The sequence below is a fragment of the Xiphias gladius genome, chromosome 21 (genome assembly GCF_016859285.1).
Source record: "Xiphias gladius isolate SHS-SW01 ecotype Sanya breed wild chromosome 21, ASM1685928v1, whole genome shotgun sequence".
In the NCBI taxonomy this organism is placed as follows: Eukaryota; Metazoa; Chordata; class Actinopteri; order Istiophoriformes; family Xiphiidae; genus Xiphias; species Xiphias gladius.
The window spans coordinates 30,940,607-30,958,081 of NC_053420.1; the positions used below are offsets into that span (position 1 = coordinate 30,940,607).

The 17,475-nt window shown below is 38.5% G+C and overlaps 2 protein-coding genes across 4 annotated transcripts; both read right to left on the reverse strand.

Annotated features, from left to right (window-relative positions):
- Positions 1-2,987: 2,987 nt before the first annotated feature.
- arfrp1 (ADP-ribosylation factor related protein 1) lies at positions 2,988-9,381 on the reverse strand. 3 transcript variants are annotated; one of them, XM_040158787.1, is made up of 8 exons: positions 9,307-9,381; positions 8,662-8,709; positions 7,141-7,228; positions 6,688-6,770; positions 6,410-6,491; positions 5,957-6,027; positions 5,134-5,234; positions 2,988-4,377 (listed from the first exon to the last, which is right to left on the reverse strand). In XM_040158787.1, exons 3-8 carry the CDS (start codon positions 7,178-7,180, stop codon positions 4,290-4,292), a joined length of 465 nt encoding a protein of 154 aa, XP_040014721.1. In that variant the 5' UTR covers positions 7,181-7,228; positions 8,662-8,709; positions 9,307-9,381; the 3' UTR covers positions 2,988-4,289. The 3 variants fall into 3 exon arrangements, with proteins under 3 accessions (XP_040014721.1, XP_040014720.1, XP_040014718.1); XM_040158786.1 differs by lacking the exon at positions 9,307-9,381 and adding an exon at positions 8,964-9,032; XM_040158784.1 differs by lacking the exon at positions 9,307-9,381 and having other exon boundaries at positions 8,662-8,914.
- A 2,498-nt stretch (positions 9,382-11,879) lies between these two features.
- Positions 11,880-17,139, reverse strand: LOC120807098 (chitinase-3-like protein 1). The gene is made up of 9 exons (XM_040158783.1): positions 16,883-17,139; positions 16,647-16,703; positions 16,024-16,189; positions 15,805-15,929; positions 15,589-15,712; positions 15,317-15,499; positions 15,084-15,200; positions 14,862-14,994; positions 11,880-12,302 (listed from the first exon to the last, which is right to left on the reverse strand). The coding sequence occupies exons 1-9, from the start codon at positions 17,137-17,139 to the stop codon at positions 12,052-12,054; spliced, it is 1,413 nt and encodes a 470-aa protein (XP_040014717.1). The 3' UTR covers positions 11,880-12,051.
- Between the last annotated feature and the right edge of the window lie 336 nt (positions 17,140-17,475).

Sequence of the window (17,475 nt, forward strand, 5' to 3'; positions counted from 1 at the left end):
GCTACGTGTTCAAGCTCTTTTAAGTTTGTCGGAGTCATTTTTTGCAATGGCAGACTTCAGCCTTGTCCAAAGGTTTTCAGTGGGATTTAAATCAGGACTCACTGCTGGCCAGTTTAAAACATTCCATCTTTTCCTTTTCAACCATTCTTTTGTGCTGCTGGATGTCTTCTTTGGGTTGTTGTCCTGCTGAAAGACCCAAGACCTTCGCCTCAAACCTAGTTTTCTGGAGCTGGGTAACACATTTTGCTATAGAATGCCTTGGTTATCTTCTGACTTCATCCTTCCTTTGATACATTCAATGCCTCCAGTACCAGAGGCAGCAAAGCAGCTCCACAGGTTGATAGAACGTCCACCATGTTTTACTGTAGGTAGGGTGTTCTTTTCCTAATGGGCTTCATTTCGTCGCCCATAAACCAACTGATGCACTGCATTCCCAAGGAGATCTCCTTTGATTTCATTTGTCCATAGAACATTATCCCAGAAACTCTGGGGCATATCTATGAACTTAACCTTCGTGAAAAAGAATCTGGAAACAATCAGCCCCTTTTTAAGATGTATAACCATCATTCACTGGTTAATTTAGGTCATGTGAGCACTGAAAATTAACCACAGGTGAGTCTTAGTTGTTTGTTATTTTGTTTGAAGAAGTAATTTAAATTCATCAAAAGGGTACCAATAATTTGTCTGTATTTTTATTTCACTATATCAATGCATTTTTTGTTGTTGTTGTCCAGTAACTGAACATTTTATAAATATTCCAATTATACAAAATATGTTAATTTACATGCATTTCTGAAGACATTCTAAATTCTGTACTTAAAATTTAGGGTGTTGATTTCATTATGGGAAATGGCATTGCTGGGGGAAAAGGGAGGACTGTTCATGAAGTAACAGAGGTTCCAGAACCAGACCAAAGTGCATGAACTGTCTAAACCTTATCTGGTTTTCTCTGCTAGTGTCCTTACAAGGGCCCATTTCTCATCATGTGAAGGCAGAGGGAAATTCCAGTTGCTTTTCCTAATTACCTTAAAGTTTAATGTTTATATGATTTATCTCTTACCATGAAAACCTTGTCAGGAAGCTGTAGGAGGGAGCTCTATTTTTTGTTTAATTTTTTTGTGTGTGTGATAAGGAGTAAACAAGATAAATTGTGCTTCAAATACTGGCAATAAAAGGTTGAACACTCGAACAAAATGACTCCTCAAATCCTTCATGTAGTTTTATGTTACTCCCCTTTCATCCAAACCAACTTGGGTTGTAACGTAATTGGGGGCTTATCCGAGATTTGAACTCTGGACCTTCTGCACTTATTCGGAAGAGGGAGTGCCACTGATGGTGTTTGCCAACGTGAAGCTAAGCAGGAATCCCTTGTTTTCAGTCCACCTGGCCTTGTCTTTGGTCATTCGAGGTCCTTTAAAACTCCCGAAGGAACAGTTCATGTCATCTAACCAGTTTATCAAAACTAATGTCTTGGACTATGTTTCACAGTTTTGCAAGCATCTGCACCAGGTCCACTGGTTCGCAAATGTAGCTCTTTCATGGTCCCGGGGAGAATGAAATTCCACTATAACAAGAAGGCTGTTCATTGATCTTTCAAATCAAATGACAAGATTCTAGTTCTTTTGCCAACTTCTGCCTGTTTTTCACAGATCTTGTGTGATTGAAAGAAAAGTATACGATTTTATGTGGTAAAGATCCCTGACTGAAAGCGTCAAATTCACCTGCGCCACATTAACATGCTCAAGCCTTACTATACTAGAAATAATCTCTCATGAGTCCACAGAAAAGCCTGCTAACCCTGGTGTAACAATGTAGACGTGAAAGAGAATACAGCCAGAACAATAGGTAAAACTAGACACTCTGAGATTCTCTAAGAGAGCTAGGATAATGCACTTGAATTTTCTGCAAAACCTTGGAGGCTCCATGCCAGAGAATCAGCTATTGTACATTTGTACCCTCAGTCCAGTTCCACTATTTGCTTACTGCGTATTCTTTAATCAGTTTCCATGTCAAAGAATGATCCTCTCAACCACCCTTATGATAATGTCTGTCACAGTTATTTTTTACACAACTTATACATCCATGTCACGTTCTAGATACTTCACCTATTGTAAAACCTGAAGGGCTTCGTTCCTATCTCTCCATTGCACATACAAATTTCCCTCAGTTATCTTGCAGATGTTGTCCAGATGTCACCATCGCTAACAGCTTATGTTATACAGTACACCTGATCTGACTTGACAATTATCGACTACACAAAACCAGGTGAATTGCTGTTGTTCCTTTAAATAATCAATTGTCATCAATGATTGAAATGCTAAACAAATGACAGGATTGTTGCATATAAGACTAGTTTATATTTCTGTAGTGTGGTTAGTACATATTAAATTTTACATTTTACTCAAACAGTTGCAGTACTGAACTCCTGAACCTTAATTCAACTCATCATAATAATAATTTTAGTTAATAGCCCTCACCCAGAGATTGTGTACTGATTGGACATGTGAGGGAGAATGTTAGTGCTGATACACTGACAGCAATACATCATAATAGGGGCACTTCATCCATATTACAAAAAGAGAGTTTTTCCTTTCTTCCCTCTAGTGGTATCAGGTAATTTAGTTTCATTTTTTCGGTTTTGATATACCATCTTAAACATAATGGAGGTGAATGGAGTTTAGAGGAACTGGACCAATTTGCAACTAAAGAAACTGTCCCCTGGAGACTGTTCTGGGGATTATCCAGAGACACGATATGAGGATATGAGATGTGAAGCTATTAAACTTTGTAAATGTCATTTTTGATTCTTTGAGCACCACAAAAATCAATTTACCTCCATTGTATTAAGATTCAGGCAAAAATCAAAAAGGCCTGGACAAATAGACCAAAACTAGCTGCAGGTTATATCCCCACTAGATGTAAGTGAGATAATGTCTTTGTGATATGGGTGAACTAACATTTACATGAAAATATAACACATCTACACATTCAGTGTCAAACATGACATATTTTGTTTCTTTGAAATCATTAATTTATTATAAACATCCACCATATGTGTGACTGACAGAGGATGTCACCTTCAGTTTTTTTAACCACTTTATAAATCTCAGGTTAAACTGCTGGTAGACAGTAATTCAGCAGAGGTCACCAAGGTTTTTGTGTGTTTAGCCCACTTTGTGCATTTAGTTGTTACATTTATCATGTCCAGTTACCAAATCATCGATAGTGTTTCTGCAAATTAACATATTAACATTTCCAAAGTCAATTAAAAAATCTCAATGCAGATCAATGGGTGATCAAACTATGAAATGTTCTTCAGAGATCAAAGGATACAGGGGGACCTCTCGCACAAGTTTAAAAGACTCTGTTGCTTTGCTGTTTGGGTGGTTACACCAGAGTCTCTACGCAATGAGCAAAATGATGAAAAAAAAAGACAAATCAAAAAAATTCCCAAAAATATGCCAAACTGTTAACAGGGTAGTCACTGTCCCTTTCCTCTAAGAGATACATATATATTTCTGTCTCTGTCTCTCTGAACACACACACACACACAAACATATACACATACACATATATATATATATATATATATAGGCACTATGACGTTCTGCATTCAGTAGAGCACCGTGGAAGTTGACAGTGCATGTCCTAGCAATGCTGTCACTCAACCGCTGCCAAGGAAACTGCCCAACTAGAGGCCTGAAGCGTAAAGTTTCCATAAATATGTTCAAAAAGGTTCTATGCACGAGCTGCAGTATTATAATAAGTTGATATTTCCTTACACAAAAAGTGATGAAAATTCAAATTTCAGTTTGATTTTACAAATGTGGGCTAAAGTTAATTTGATACTGTGAGAACAGAGAACCACCCTATTAAAGTTTTGTATATTTTACATGAGAACTGATGAGTCAAACTGACGTTTCTGTGCTGTTGTGATCACAGTGCAGGGTGCCAGTAAGTGAAGCTCCATGCAGACACAGTCGCAGCCATCACCAGAGACTGGGGCTTCTGCTCACACGCGAAGCAGAAGAAATCACAACACCACTTCAAAAAGTGGAACAAGTGGAACAGACAGACTTCTGTTCAGAGCCCATCTGAAATTATGCTTGGTGATAAAAATACTGCCACACTCTGTCTGTAATGAACTCTTAATAGCAGAAATCCAAACTGTTCAAAGTCACAGCAAACACAAGGAGAGAAGAGAGTTAATCAGCTCCAGGGTTTACATGGAATGTCCTCGAGGAGAAACTCTCAGTCCACAATGAGAGTAAAGAGTGACTGATGACTTCTTATGTGATGTCCTTCTGTCTGGGAGGCCTGTGAATGTTCCTGACCACACATTTCACCATCCACTCAATACCTTCATTCACTCCGTCCCTGCATGAGAACAAGTGTTAAGTAAGTTTTTTAACAAGATTTCTAAATTCTTCTGAGCAGTTACATATAATCAAGATGTCAGAGCATGTTTAACAGTAAGGCCTCTAGTTTTCCAGTGGTGTGCTGCATCACTATGTGGTGGCAGAAAGACCAGTAATGGTATGTCCAAATCCAGTGGTAACAAGACTGAAAAGGCGCAGCTGATGAAGGATAATGAGCTGTGGGGGTTGTCTGTCTACTATCTGAGCTGATCTTGTGAACCTCATCACAGTTTAACTGAAGTTTGTTTGTAAAATTTCAGTTCCCCACTGAGATCCATCAATCTCCAGAAAAGCTCATATTTATTTCAGCTGCTGACAGAAATCTGAGGACAATAACTCGCTCCATCAGCTTCCAATAAGGAAATGTGTCCACTACCCCGTCTTATTACCTCATTTCATGAGTGGCTTATTTAACCAATGCTAGTAACATGCATACAATAGCCAGCCACAATGTAAAACTAGAGGCCTAAGAGTGAATTAGCTATCAATCTCAAATGAATGCCTGTTAATAGATGAGACAATAAACTCAAACCACAACAATATGAACATCTATAAAATATAATGTCATCTAATGCAGTAGCAACACAACGAAAACTCTCTTTGTTTAGCTTCTACTTCAGAAATTGAACATTACAAGGGTCACAAAGGTAGCGTGTCCTACAGGACTAGGGTACTGCATTACACTCTGTACCATGTCATAGAGTAGCAGTCTTACCCTGTGAGGGCAGTACAAGGCTGGACTAAACAGTCTCTCTTGCCGATCTTCGGGGCACAGTCACTGAACGCTGTTTTAATGTCTGCCACTGACAAGCAGTCCTGAGAACAGAGGAGACAAAAAACTTAACTAAAGGCTACAACAGCAAAGACACATCTGCCAATACCACAAGGGAATGTCAGTCAAAATCTCTGTAATATACAGTATCTGGAGCAGAAACAACTAAATAAGTAGTCAATATGCAAAAACTTCACTGGTTTCAGCTTCTCAAATGTTAATATTCAATAAAATAAACTGACTATTTTTGTGTTTTGAACTGTTGGTTGGATAAAAAAAAAACACATCTGAATATGTTTACTTGGGCTTTGAGAAATTGAAACAGGCATTTTTCACTTTTTTTCTGACATTTTATAGACAAAGTGATTAATTGAGAAAATAACCAGTAGATTGACTGAATCCTTAATTGCAGCCCCTAAAAATATTTATTTTACTTAGGAAAACTGCTGATCATTTCTTCGATTGATCAATGAATTATTAGTCTATAAAATGTATGGAAAAAGTGAACAACTCCGATCAGAAGCCGCAATGTCAAGTGCTCACGCTGCTTGTTTGACCGAAAAACCCAACGATTTGCAGTTTGCAGTGACATTAAACAGAGAAGCAGCAAATCTACACAATTGAAAAGGTAGAACCAGAGACAATTATCACTTGAACAAGTTATCGATACAATGTGGATGAACATACTGAATAATTTGTGTTTTTAAAATCATCATCATCACTACCCTGAATATGGTCTTAGTAAATTAAAAAGTTCATACAGTACCGGAACATCCTGCTTGTTGGCCAGCACGAGGAGTGGAACACCTTCTAATACCTCACTGCTGATCATTTTCTCTGGAGGAGATGAAAGTCAAATTATTATTCCAACAATTAGCAATATATTTCTATTGTCACAGAATATTGACACAGATACTGTCTGTTAAAGGTTTTTCTCAGATCCCTGTTGTGTTACTGATAGTTTTCTCATAACATACAACAAAGCATTTCACGTTATAAGCTACACTGAAAAAAAAAAAAAAAAAAAAAAAACTGCTCTAAAACACATTGTTGAAAATTTAAATGTTAAAGCAGACATAAACCTGTCAACCACAAAATCATTATTTTAGTGCCATGCCATTGTACTCAGAAAACAAGTGACTATAAATTGACTAAAGTTGTTTTAAAAGACAGGTACATACGCATTAAAGTACACAGGATGAAAGATTCTGTTACTCACCGAACGCCTCCTTTGATTCTGACAGACGGTCTTCATCAGTTGAATCTATCACATAGATGACTCCATGGGACTCAGCATAGTACTATAAATAAACACGAAGAGTACAAACCAGGCATCAGAGCAAGTTCCTGGGCTCAAAGAACCAACAGCATCACAGCTGAACTGGCTGACAATGATACCTTGATTGGTTTTTAAGTGGTGGCTGATCGGTGTAAAATTATTGTGTCTTGGCTGTAGAAGAAGAATTCCCCCCAGGATAGTGTTGGTGTTTAACTCACTTTGTCCCACAGAGATTGGAGCTCCTCCTGACCTCCCAGATCCCAGAACATCAGACGAGCCTTGCCCACATCGATTGTTCCAACTGTGAAGGAAAGTGAGACACCCATAAAAAACATTATAGAGGGATCACACACTAACTGTAAACTATAAGACAAGCAGCATTAGGTGATCACAGTGTAAATGTGAGGTGTAACAAAGTAGCTATGCAATTTAATGATTTTCCCGAGTAATGATTAGTGCTGCAAATTACAATTAATCAATGCAGTTAGCCATCGAAAATAACACCCTCAAAGGACCACTATTTGATTGACTTTGGCTGCAAGCAGTCAACTGCTTCTGAATTTGGAGGAGAAAGGTATATTCTCCATTCTGTTGGTGGAAGGGAACAGGGATGCTCCCAGGGCACTCTTCATGACAAGCACAACTGAACAGATACTGGAACGTTCACTTACTGTTCAGGCCGACTGTAGTTGTGATCTTTGATAAATTCATACCCTTGTAGTTCTTACTGAACTTTGTTTTTGTTTGTTCCAGAAAGGTCTGCAGAGAGAGACAACAGTTAAGACTGGTGGATAAGTCAGACTGGTAACATCATAGGCTACTATATTCCCCATAGACATGTTAGCAGATCACGTCATACATATGACGTATTGCTGTAGCTTCAAATACTCAGATGAATTAGTTAATTGGTGTAGCTCCACATTGAAAATCTACAAAATTAAAACACTGCTTTAATATGTTACTTTAGTAACAATTTGAGATTTTGAAAATGGACAAATTCTTATCAGGCTTTAGAACTTTTGCTTTAATATGAGCACATTTTATGGCTATATAAGTACATTTTACTTGGTGTAAAATATAAACTGCAGGAATACAACTTATAATTGAGCAGTAGTTTGAGTAGTTGCTCCTATCAAACTTTAACACGTGAATCTTAAAGATGACGTTTTCAACATTATTATACTTAATTATTATTCCTTATTGAATTGCATGTTCTGCATTCGTAGTAAATGTGTGCCAAATTGTACAGTGATAACATTTCCTTTGCCAAAACTAGAGGACACTGATTTAACTTCATTTTGAGCAGAGTCCGGTTTGTATTTCACTCTAACTTAGAGAAAAAGAGACTGACAGAGGCAACAAAGCCACACAGGTATGACAGTAGCACTGGACCACACTGTATTACCCGAGACGAGTCGAGGCTTTACTGGCTGCCAAAGGTGCGTCAACTAAGTGCTGAGTATGGGGTACTTCTGTCAATGTCATATTTCAGTTTATCCTTTTTAAGAAATTTGCAAACATTTCTAAAATTCTACTGAATCCCTGAAAATTTCAAGCATTTAGCATGAATAATTCAAAAGTAATGAATTATGGTACTTTGCAGTTTTGTTTTGTTTTAGCAAGACTCGTTTATTAGGGCCACGACCGCTTTTTTAAGGCCTCCACATCTCAGAAACTAAAGAAAATACAAGCAGAAAATTTTGTACACTAATTTTTGGGTACAATGACATCATTTAGGTGAAGTGTAAAGCAGACCCCCCCCAGCCAATTCAAAAAAACAAAAAAACGCTTAGCCTCCGTTTCATAATCTTATTTCTAAAAATAGGGCGTGTGCATGCCGTGGGTTGACTCCGAGATAAGCACAAAGTTAGTCTGAAATAGCTAGAAAACAACACGAGAAAGGGATGGAGGACATTCTGGTAAGCCCTACTGGCCTATTGGCCAAGCTGCGTGCATTTTAGAGACGGTTCCTAAATTCAGCTCGTCGTTTCCCTCGGTGTACTGGCGGCTCAAGATCATCTTATCACCAGTTCGTGAGGTAAAAAAAACACTACATGAGAAGCATCAGTAACGCTGAATTTATTTCACTCAAAAGTTAATGAAGAGTTATGTCTGGATATCCAGCGTCAAACTGTCTATACCACGGTCGAGTTAACCCAGGTGTATTAAATTCAGAATCTAATTTGACTCACCGTTTTCCCAGCGTTGTCCAGTCCCAGGATCAAAACGCAGTATTCGTCCTTTTGAAACATGTACTTATACAATCCAGATAATAAAGTATACATCTTGGAAAATATTGTAAACAACACAAGTACTTAGTCTTGCCAGTGTTAGCTTGAAAATTTAGCCTAGCCTACATATGAGGCAAGCGACTGCCGCCACTGTGACTTCATTATAATCCAAGTAAACAAACGCGTCTATAAACTCCAGTGACTAACATTGCTTAATACATAAAAATCATAAAAGTAAAAGTCGTCGTTTGCAGCTCTCTTACTTCTCCGAAGCTCTAAACATAGCATTTACGCTACGTTTAGTCAAACCAGGAAGTACAACGACAGGAATTATGGGAACTGAAGTAAACAGTGTCTCTTAAACCGTTTATGTGAAACGGCTGTACATAAAAAAACTCAATTTCCCACATACCATTTCAGTATTTATTTTATGGAGCGTAATCTAGTTAAAGAAAAAAATCCGCCTTAAACTCCGTGAAAAATCTCAGGAAATGATTAATTGAATCCCCATGACTGCTATTACAGCTGGAGTTCTTCCATTATTTCTAACAAGACTTCTATAAAGCTGTTCTATGTCCTGATATAAAAGTAAATATGATTGCTTACCTCAACTGTGAACTTTATTTTCAGAAGGCTTAAAGCCGGTTTATACTTATGTGTAGAATGACGAAGAGCCTACGCCGTACCCTATGCAGGTGCGCTAGTGGCATTCTGCAATTACACTGCCGAAACGCTAGTTGGCGGTGGGGAATGAAACCGAGTAGATGTTATTGGAATTGAAGCTAAAAAATGTCGAAGAACAGTTACTTTATTGGAACTACTGCAACACCGGCCACTGAGAGACATGGACGAGTGGACCAGTCAAAGTTTTTGTGGTCTTCGTCACTGCGATGTGTCGTTACAATTCTAGGGAAGTGCACGCCAGGCTACGGAGTAGGGTACACGGCTAGGCCGTAACTACGGCGTCGATTCAACGCAGAAGTATAAACTGGGCTTTACTGTACAACAACAACACTAATCATCATACTCATCATGAATAAATTTTACTGATCTCTTTCTAAGGAGAGAACTTAAACATCATCCAAGTTAACAAATTGTCCCACCAGCAAAAAACCACCAAGACATAACCATTCCAATAAATCCAATAAATACGAATACAACATGAAAATAATACATAATGATGTTTGAGACAGCAATTACATTTTCCTTAAAGCTGCATTAATCAGTTGGGGGTTTTTTGGCCATTTTTTTTTTTTTTTTGGTTTTCTCTTAATTGTAGAAAACCTTGACACAAGCTGAGAGATTTAAAACCACCACCATATCCCCAGCTTACACAGTTGTTGCTTATGTGCTAGTGGAAAAATAGCCTACATTCACAAGAGAAGACAAAAATCAACTTTTGTAGTGACAGTTCTGTCCACATGACAAATTTTAGTCCAATATTTACACTCCTTTTAGCTTTGTTTTGGAAAAATATCTGGCTCTTTAGTTGCCTGCTAAATGTTCCTCTTTCTTCACATTCTTGTAACTTTGTCTGCCTGGTTTTTGGTTCTGGGTTGGTAGCTCACAGTGGGTTTATCAGAGCAATTTCACTGAAAACTGCTGCCTGCTGTTGGAAATGAGGATGATAAATATGGTGAGACCATGCATACAGTAAATATATGACCCAAACAATATGGGCTAAAAGAGGCAAAAAAGCCAAGAACTTCCATTGTCTGAAAATGTAATACAGAATCCCCTGTTACTCCACAAACGTGAAAGATGGGATAGAGTGGCATTAAAAGCTGACTATAACTAAATTCTTTGATTACATAATTTGCACTTCACTGCTGTGATCTATTCCCAGGGTGTGGCACCTTGTGACTTATGTCGTCCCCTGCAAACATCTGTAGGATGTCATCTGATCTTACATACAGTTCATCAACTCTGCGTGTGCAAAAGCTGCTGACAGGATACACAACAGAGATGTTCTGGAAGCAGTTGTTGTCCAATTTAGCTGTAGTGAAATGCTCCTGTGAATGTTGTATGCTTTCAGAAGAAGAAGCAGAGGCTGTAGGGGGAGGCACAGTGGGAGTTGTTTCCTGTATTGTCCAGTCGAGGAAAAAAAATGCTCTGTACAACACTGAGGAATATATTTTAAAGTGTCAATCCATCAATTTTTACACACTGGAGGTAGAGGACTTCCAATTTAGATTTTCGCCATTTGCATTTTTTTTTTTTTCATTTTGTATGGTTGAAGCCTTTATGAAAAAATGGCAAAGCAAACTTCAAATCTTGTACAATGATGTCATCATGCTTACCTCTCAGCCAGTATTTGGAAGCATTTGAGTGACACCCCAGCGTCTAAAGTCTGAGGTTCAGCTTTCACTGAGGGTGGATCATTTTCAGTCTCTGCTGTTTGGGCATGAGCTTCAGTAAATCCCGTCATGTTCCTCTGTGGGCTTTGACATGGTCCACATTTTACACTTTAGTGAGAAATAAGGACCTTGATGATGATTTAACAAGACGTTCTTCACTATAAAACTTAAACATGTTTGAAAGAGGAAGAAAATGTTTTTAAATCGTATCATATTTTGCATTCAGGTCTCTATATAATGAGGCAATGGGTCCTTGTGTTTCCTTGTGTTGAGTTTACTGAGGCTTAAATACCAGGGTGTTTGAAAGTTTTAGGAGTGCGAGCTTTAAAATTTTATATTGTTGGACGTATTTTTCCCATTGTTTCAGACAGCCATTGGTTTCCATACGTTTCCATACATTAGCTCTGCACTGATTTTTGTCAAATGTCTCATTATCATTGAGAGGTCAGGCAATTTAAGTGCAGAGTGACTTGAAAAGTCAGTCATATGGAAGTGAATGGATTAAGCATTTATGTGATATACACACGTTTATATATATATATACACACATGTTTATATATATATATATATATATATATATAATATGCTAATTATGCTGTTTGCAATCTCATCTGCATCTTTGATGCTTTGTTATCTCACCACTGGTCTGACAAAACTGACTGAGAAAACAACTATTCAATGCCCAATAGGTGACTGATGACTATTTTTTGTAAGAGCATGGGTCACTTCCAAACATTTTTTTCTCAGGAATAAAAACCTGAAATAATGTGCCAGCACTCAACAGTTTGTACCAAAACACTTCAATGCTTTTGTTTGCAATCTGCAAAATGTTACATACAGTATTTCACAAGAAAATACATTATATCGATACACAAATGATAACGACTCATTTAGGTATATGATTGTAAACACAGTGGATATAAGGGCACTTTTACAGTCTTTTTAATAGTTGACATTTGCATCAGTGGTGATACACACTGTCTCCACTCATGGCTCAGGGCCAGGAGCAGCATTTGCAGCTGTCATCAAAGACAGTTCCAAGCCCACAAAACATCACATAGGTGGTGCCACCACTACACATGTAGAAGCTCTTCTTGTTCTCTGAGTTGGCGTACAGGCCATCAAGTTTGCCACTGCAGATGCTGGATCCTGGGGCATGGGTGGTGGTGGTGGTGGTGGTGGTGGTTGGGGAAGTGGTGCTAGCACCAGGTTTGGCAGTGGTGGTAGGGGGCAGTGGAGGCAGCTCTGGATAAGAGAGGATGTATAAATGGGTTTAAAGGACTCAAATAAATGTCTATCAATGTTTGTCTATAATTTTACTCTGACTTTACGGAATAACTCAGAGGGCACTGTACCAGTGTTTATTTTGTCATCTATTTTTAGATTTGGTCTTAGCCTTAGTCCTGAGAGAAAAAGTGTCCATTTTAGTGTTAGTCATATTTAGTCAACCTCACGCTTTTTATCATTAGCCAGTTTTTAGTCGACTTAAACTCTGGACATTTTAGTTTCGTCTTAGTCAAAGAAAAACATCAACATTTTAGTCTAGTTTTAGTCAAGACCAAAAATGAGCATTTAGGTCAAACTTCAACAAACTGCTTTCAGATAAGATTTCATCCAACTGATTTTAACAATTAAATCTGGAAAGATGCTACAACATTAGCAAATCTAATGCAGTCTAACTCTTGCAATATGAGTCAATCAGAAAGTATCCAGAAAAAATAAAAACACTACACAATCAAAAAGAAATTTGAACAACAGCCCTGCAATAAATCCTACCCTTATAATGTTCAGTTCAGTTTTGTCAGAAAGGTGTTGACTTTATTCTGTAATTTTGTGGGCCTTGGTGGTAGTGTTGTACTACGTTGTGTTACAAGTGTTTATAATAGGTTGTACGATACCATCAAATAAATTTGTAAAGAAAATATTTAGAACCTCTTTGCACACAAAGCGAGCTAAGTACTAGATAGCTAACTACTGCCCAACAGAGTTCATTCAAGCCCAAAACAGTCTTCTACATAATATGATGAGCATTTTAATAATCAGCAGAGGTCTCAAATAGACCACATTTAGCCGTCATGGACCCATTCAAAATTGTTTTAATGTTTAATACACCAAACCAAACAAAAGGTTGGTCATCGTAGCTGACTGGGCTACTGACTTTCAACGAGACTAAATGCAGCCGTTGTTGTGAAATGCTAATAGATAATGTTACACCGCTGCCTTCATATGGCTTTAAAAGTAAAGTAACGTTATTGAACACCTCAACGATAGGTCAGCTGAGTTCCTGAGTCGTGCACCTTAAGGTGTCTCTTCAGGTTTGTGGTTTTCCTCCCAGCGATTTTGTAGCCGCAGGGTTTTTCTCCTCACAATAGGTTACTACACACTCACTTTTTCTTTTTGCGGTGTTATATTTGAAGTGGGTTCAATTGTTAACCCGTTTTGTTGCCATCATGTTCTTTTCCCTTCGCTGTACGTTATCCAGTCTCCATAGCCAGGTCCAGTCTAGCACATGTCATTGTTTGAAAAAACGCTCTGTGTAATTTTTCTCCTCTTTTTTCAAGAAAAAAAAATATAGAGTGTGTTTGGTAAAGTCTTTATTTTTCAAGTGATATTTTAGTCTCATCTTTTTTTGTCAAAGATATTGCATGTTGATATAGTCACAGTTAGTGTTTAAACGTAAAGAATGTTACTCTTCCCTATTAAAATATCTAAAAATGAAAGGACCTATATAATATATTTTGTTGAGTTCTGTACTTATATTGTCCTAAATGTTTCCAGCAATTTTCAAACATAGAGAAATCCTTAATTATAATCAAGGTAACAGTCTGTTTCATTTAGTTGCCTGTCAATGGCGTATTGATTGCCAAATCCCCTTTGTGCATGCATCAGCATTGTGGTTGTCTACCAGAAGTGGTCGAAATTTACTTTTTATCCAGTTTTAAGTCACACTTTTACGATTACTTTTTAGATCATTCTAGTTTATAACTATATATTTTAACCGGATGAAGGATTTTAGTCATCGGATGTTTGGATCTTAAGTTATCAAAGAAACAAGCTGAGGAAACGTTAGCGGCAGCTCAGCTTGCAGCACCTCCGGGACGATTTTTAACATGAAACTGCTTTATTCAGTGTTTTTACCAGTTTTAATCAGCAGGTCCGTTTGTTTGGGAGAGTTAAAGACACCTGCGGATAATTCAGCTCCCGATAAAAACCTCCTGAATGATTAACACTGAAGGAATCCTAAACAGAGAAGCTGACTGCAATGGCGGCAATGGTCGTGAATACAAAGACTCCCATGATCCCATGCTTCACTTCTTCACCAAACTTTGACTAAGGGACTCCTAAAAGCAGAAATGATGTATTATGCGTTTAATGACGTCGGTGCCAACTCATCATTGTCTCATCTTCGTAATGAAAAAAAGAAATTAACACTGCATCGTACATTACTTAATTACTTCAGTAATTTAAAGAGAGGGTGGCTTAAGGCTTACAGTAAGGTTAATTATATCCCTCTCTTGATATTGGTACCAGCAGAATACAATTTATAACATATGTGTTGGTATTTTTAAATGACTTAAGTAGTTCAGAATATAACCTGTCATGTTTCATGTAAAATTTATAAGCCCTTGTGATAGCCTCACCTGGTGTCCAAATTGGTATCTTAAATACCTGATTTCAGTACAAATGGAACTTAAATCATACCAGGATATAAAAACTTAGGTAAATTGCTCCTGATGGGATAAAAAAAAATTGATAACTGATAACTTTGAAGGAAGCATCTGGAAAAACGTGCTTCAAACTTACCAATACCAAGAAGTTTGCGGAGATGAGCAATTAGAGGGTGTTTGCCCTGTCCGCAGAATCGTCCCGCAAAGTCATCCAAATCGAGGGCCCACACAAAGGCACCACCAAACTTCTGCTCCTTCAGGTACCGCACCTATGGGGGCAAAAATTAACAGAAATTGGTGTAACTACCCTGGGTATAGTGTGAATGTGTTAAAAATATAGAGATTATGTCCCACCTACCTTGAGCTCATAGCTCTCCTTGTTGTCAAATCCCACCCACTCATTGTTCTTGGTGGCATAGGGGACTTTCTGGTCCTCAATCCACTGAATGCTGATTCCCTTCACGAAATCACAAATCTACACCATAGACAATATAATAAGCCATTAAAACCATTAAATGCAAATGTTGATGATATACAGTATACTCTATATCATATCGTAATAAATTTCTGCCAGCTTCATCCAAAATTTACCTCGTAGTAGGACCAGAATCCAGCTTCACGTGTGAATGGTCCGGCTGATGCAGGGCCACTAGCTGAGGCTCCAACATCAGTGCTTGATGATGTCAAGCGGAAGGTGCGACCATAAGTAGCAAAACCCATCCTCAGCTTCTCCACTGGGGTTCCATTGTCTCTCCAGTACTTCATGGCAAAATCCTACAAAAGTTGATGGAGGAAGTGAAGTGAAACTGTTTTAAAAGTTCCCCATCAAGTTAATTTTTCTTCAGTCCCCAATGTCTACTTACTGTGTTGAAATAAATTAGATCATCAAAATCCTGGGAGCCACGGAATAGAGGGCTGTTGTGTCCAGTGAACTGATTCCAAGTTCCATGGAAGTCATAGGTCATCACACTGATGAAGTCCAGTTCCCTGAAAATAGGGAGAAACAGAAATACCCATTTTAAAAACCTTTGCAGAACTCAGTTATCTCTTTCAAGAGGCATTCAAGGAAGCACGCCCACTTGGCAATCTCAGCAATCTCATATGCACCATCGATGGTTCCCTTTCCAGCAGCCACTGCAGCAGTCAGCATGAGCTGACGATTACCAGTGGCCTTGGCCTCAGCTGCATAGGCAGCAACGAGTTCCTGCAAACACACATCAAAGAAGAAGTAAGAAATATGTACAGCATGGTTTAAACCATATAACAGTAGCGTTGCAACTTGAAACTGAAGTACCCACTCTGCAGAGCAGAGTGAACCGTTGTTTGTCCTCTGGGGGACTTCCACGAGCACCAGGGTACTCCCAGTCCAGATCCAGACCATCAAATCCATGTGTCCTTAGGAATTTGATAGAAGACTGGATGAATGTCTGACGGTTCGCTGGAGTGGAGACCATGATGGAGAACCTACAGGGAACGTTGAGCTATGTTATCATACTTGGTGTGATCCGGAAACCTTTTAAGTCAAGTAGGCTAACAACCTTTAGCTGCCCTTAAATTGGGCAATAACTGACCGCACTTTTAAAGGCATGCATGATCAATATTGATTGGAAATGTATTTTATTTTTCACTTTTATGTGTCAGCTTGATGGCTACCAAAGCATATTATCTGGTCAGCTATCTATTGCTGTCTTGTTCTAAGCATGTAGAAGTATTAGAAGTGGCTAGGTGCTAGCTAGATAGCTTAGCTAGCTATAAAAAAAACTGTGATATTTAGTTGCATTTGTCACAGTTAAAACTTCATCGGTCTTTCAGAATGTTTGAACAATTTAGCTAATAGGGCACTGGTAACATAATTCCTAGCACTCTGTACTTGAATATAGGCAAGTGATACAATGTATTTATGGTTTAAAGTGTTACTCACTGTCTTGAACCAAAGTTCCACCCACCAACAGCCAGCAGCGTCCTCAGATCAGGATTCCTGGAAACAATAGAGAGGGTGGATTACATTTCCATCATAAAGTCTCCCTTTCAGCAGAAAGTACCCTGCTAAGGGCTTCTTCTGAAGGCACTGAACTTCTGCAAGCCCATGGGTTCTGTAGCTTAGCTTTACCTCTGACCTCTTTGCAACACAAGGGTGCCTCAACTCTGGCCACTTACTTGGTCTTCACAGCATTGAAAGACTTGTAGAGGATGTCATCATTCCACTCATAAGTAACCAGCTCATTGTTATGGTTGATGATGGAGAAGGCATAGATCAGGGTGGTGCAAAGGAAGGGGTCCACATCTTGTGGCGTGTACTTGCCTTCACCGGGTCTGTACTGGGACCAGTTGGTGAAGTAGCACACCATCTGGGTGGCAGATCCTGTGTTGGAGTAAAGGATATTTAGGAGGAGGAGATAGACAAGTGAAAACATCAAATCAAATGATGCTAGTTTATCAAAAAATATTAGGACTTACCCAACTGGCATATCACCAGACATAAACCTAAGAAATATAGAAAGTAAGGGTAAGTAATAATATATAAATATATTCGTGTGTGTGTGTGTGTGTGTGTGTGTGTGTGTGTGTGTGTGTGTGTGTGTGTGTGCGTGTGTGTTTGGGTGTACAGCCTGATATGAAGATGAATACCTGCTAGGATTGTGAGCCTGGACATCTTGAATTCACTTCTCACAACTTCAGACCAAAACAGCAGCAAAGTTTGGCCTTTTATACAGTCGATTGTGCAAAGAGAAGGCAGGAGGTGTAGCAGC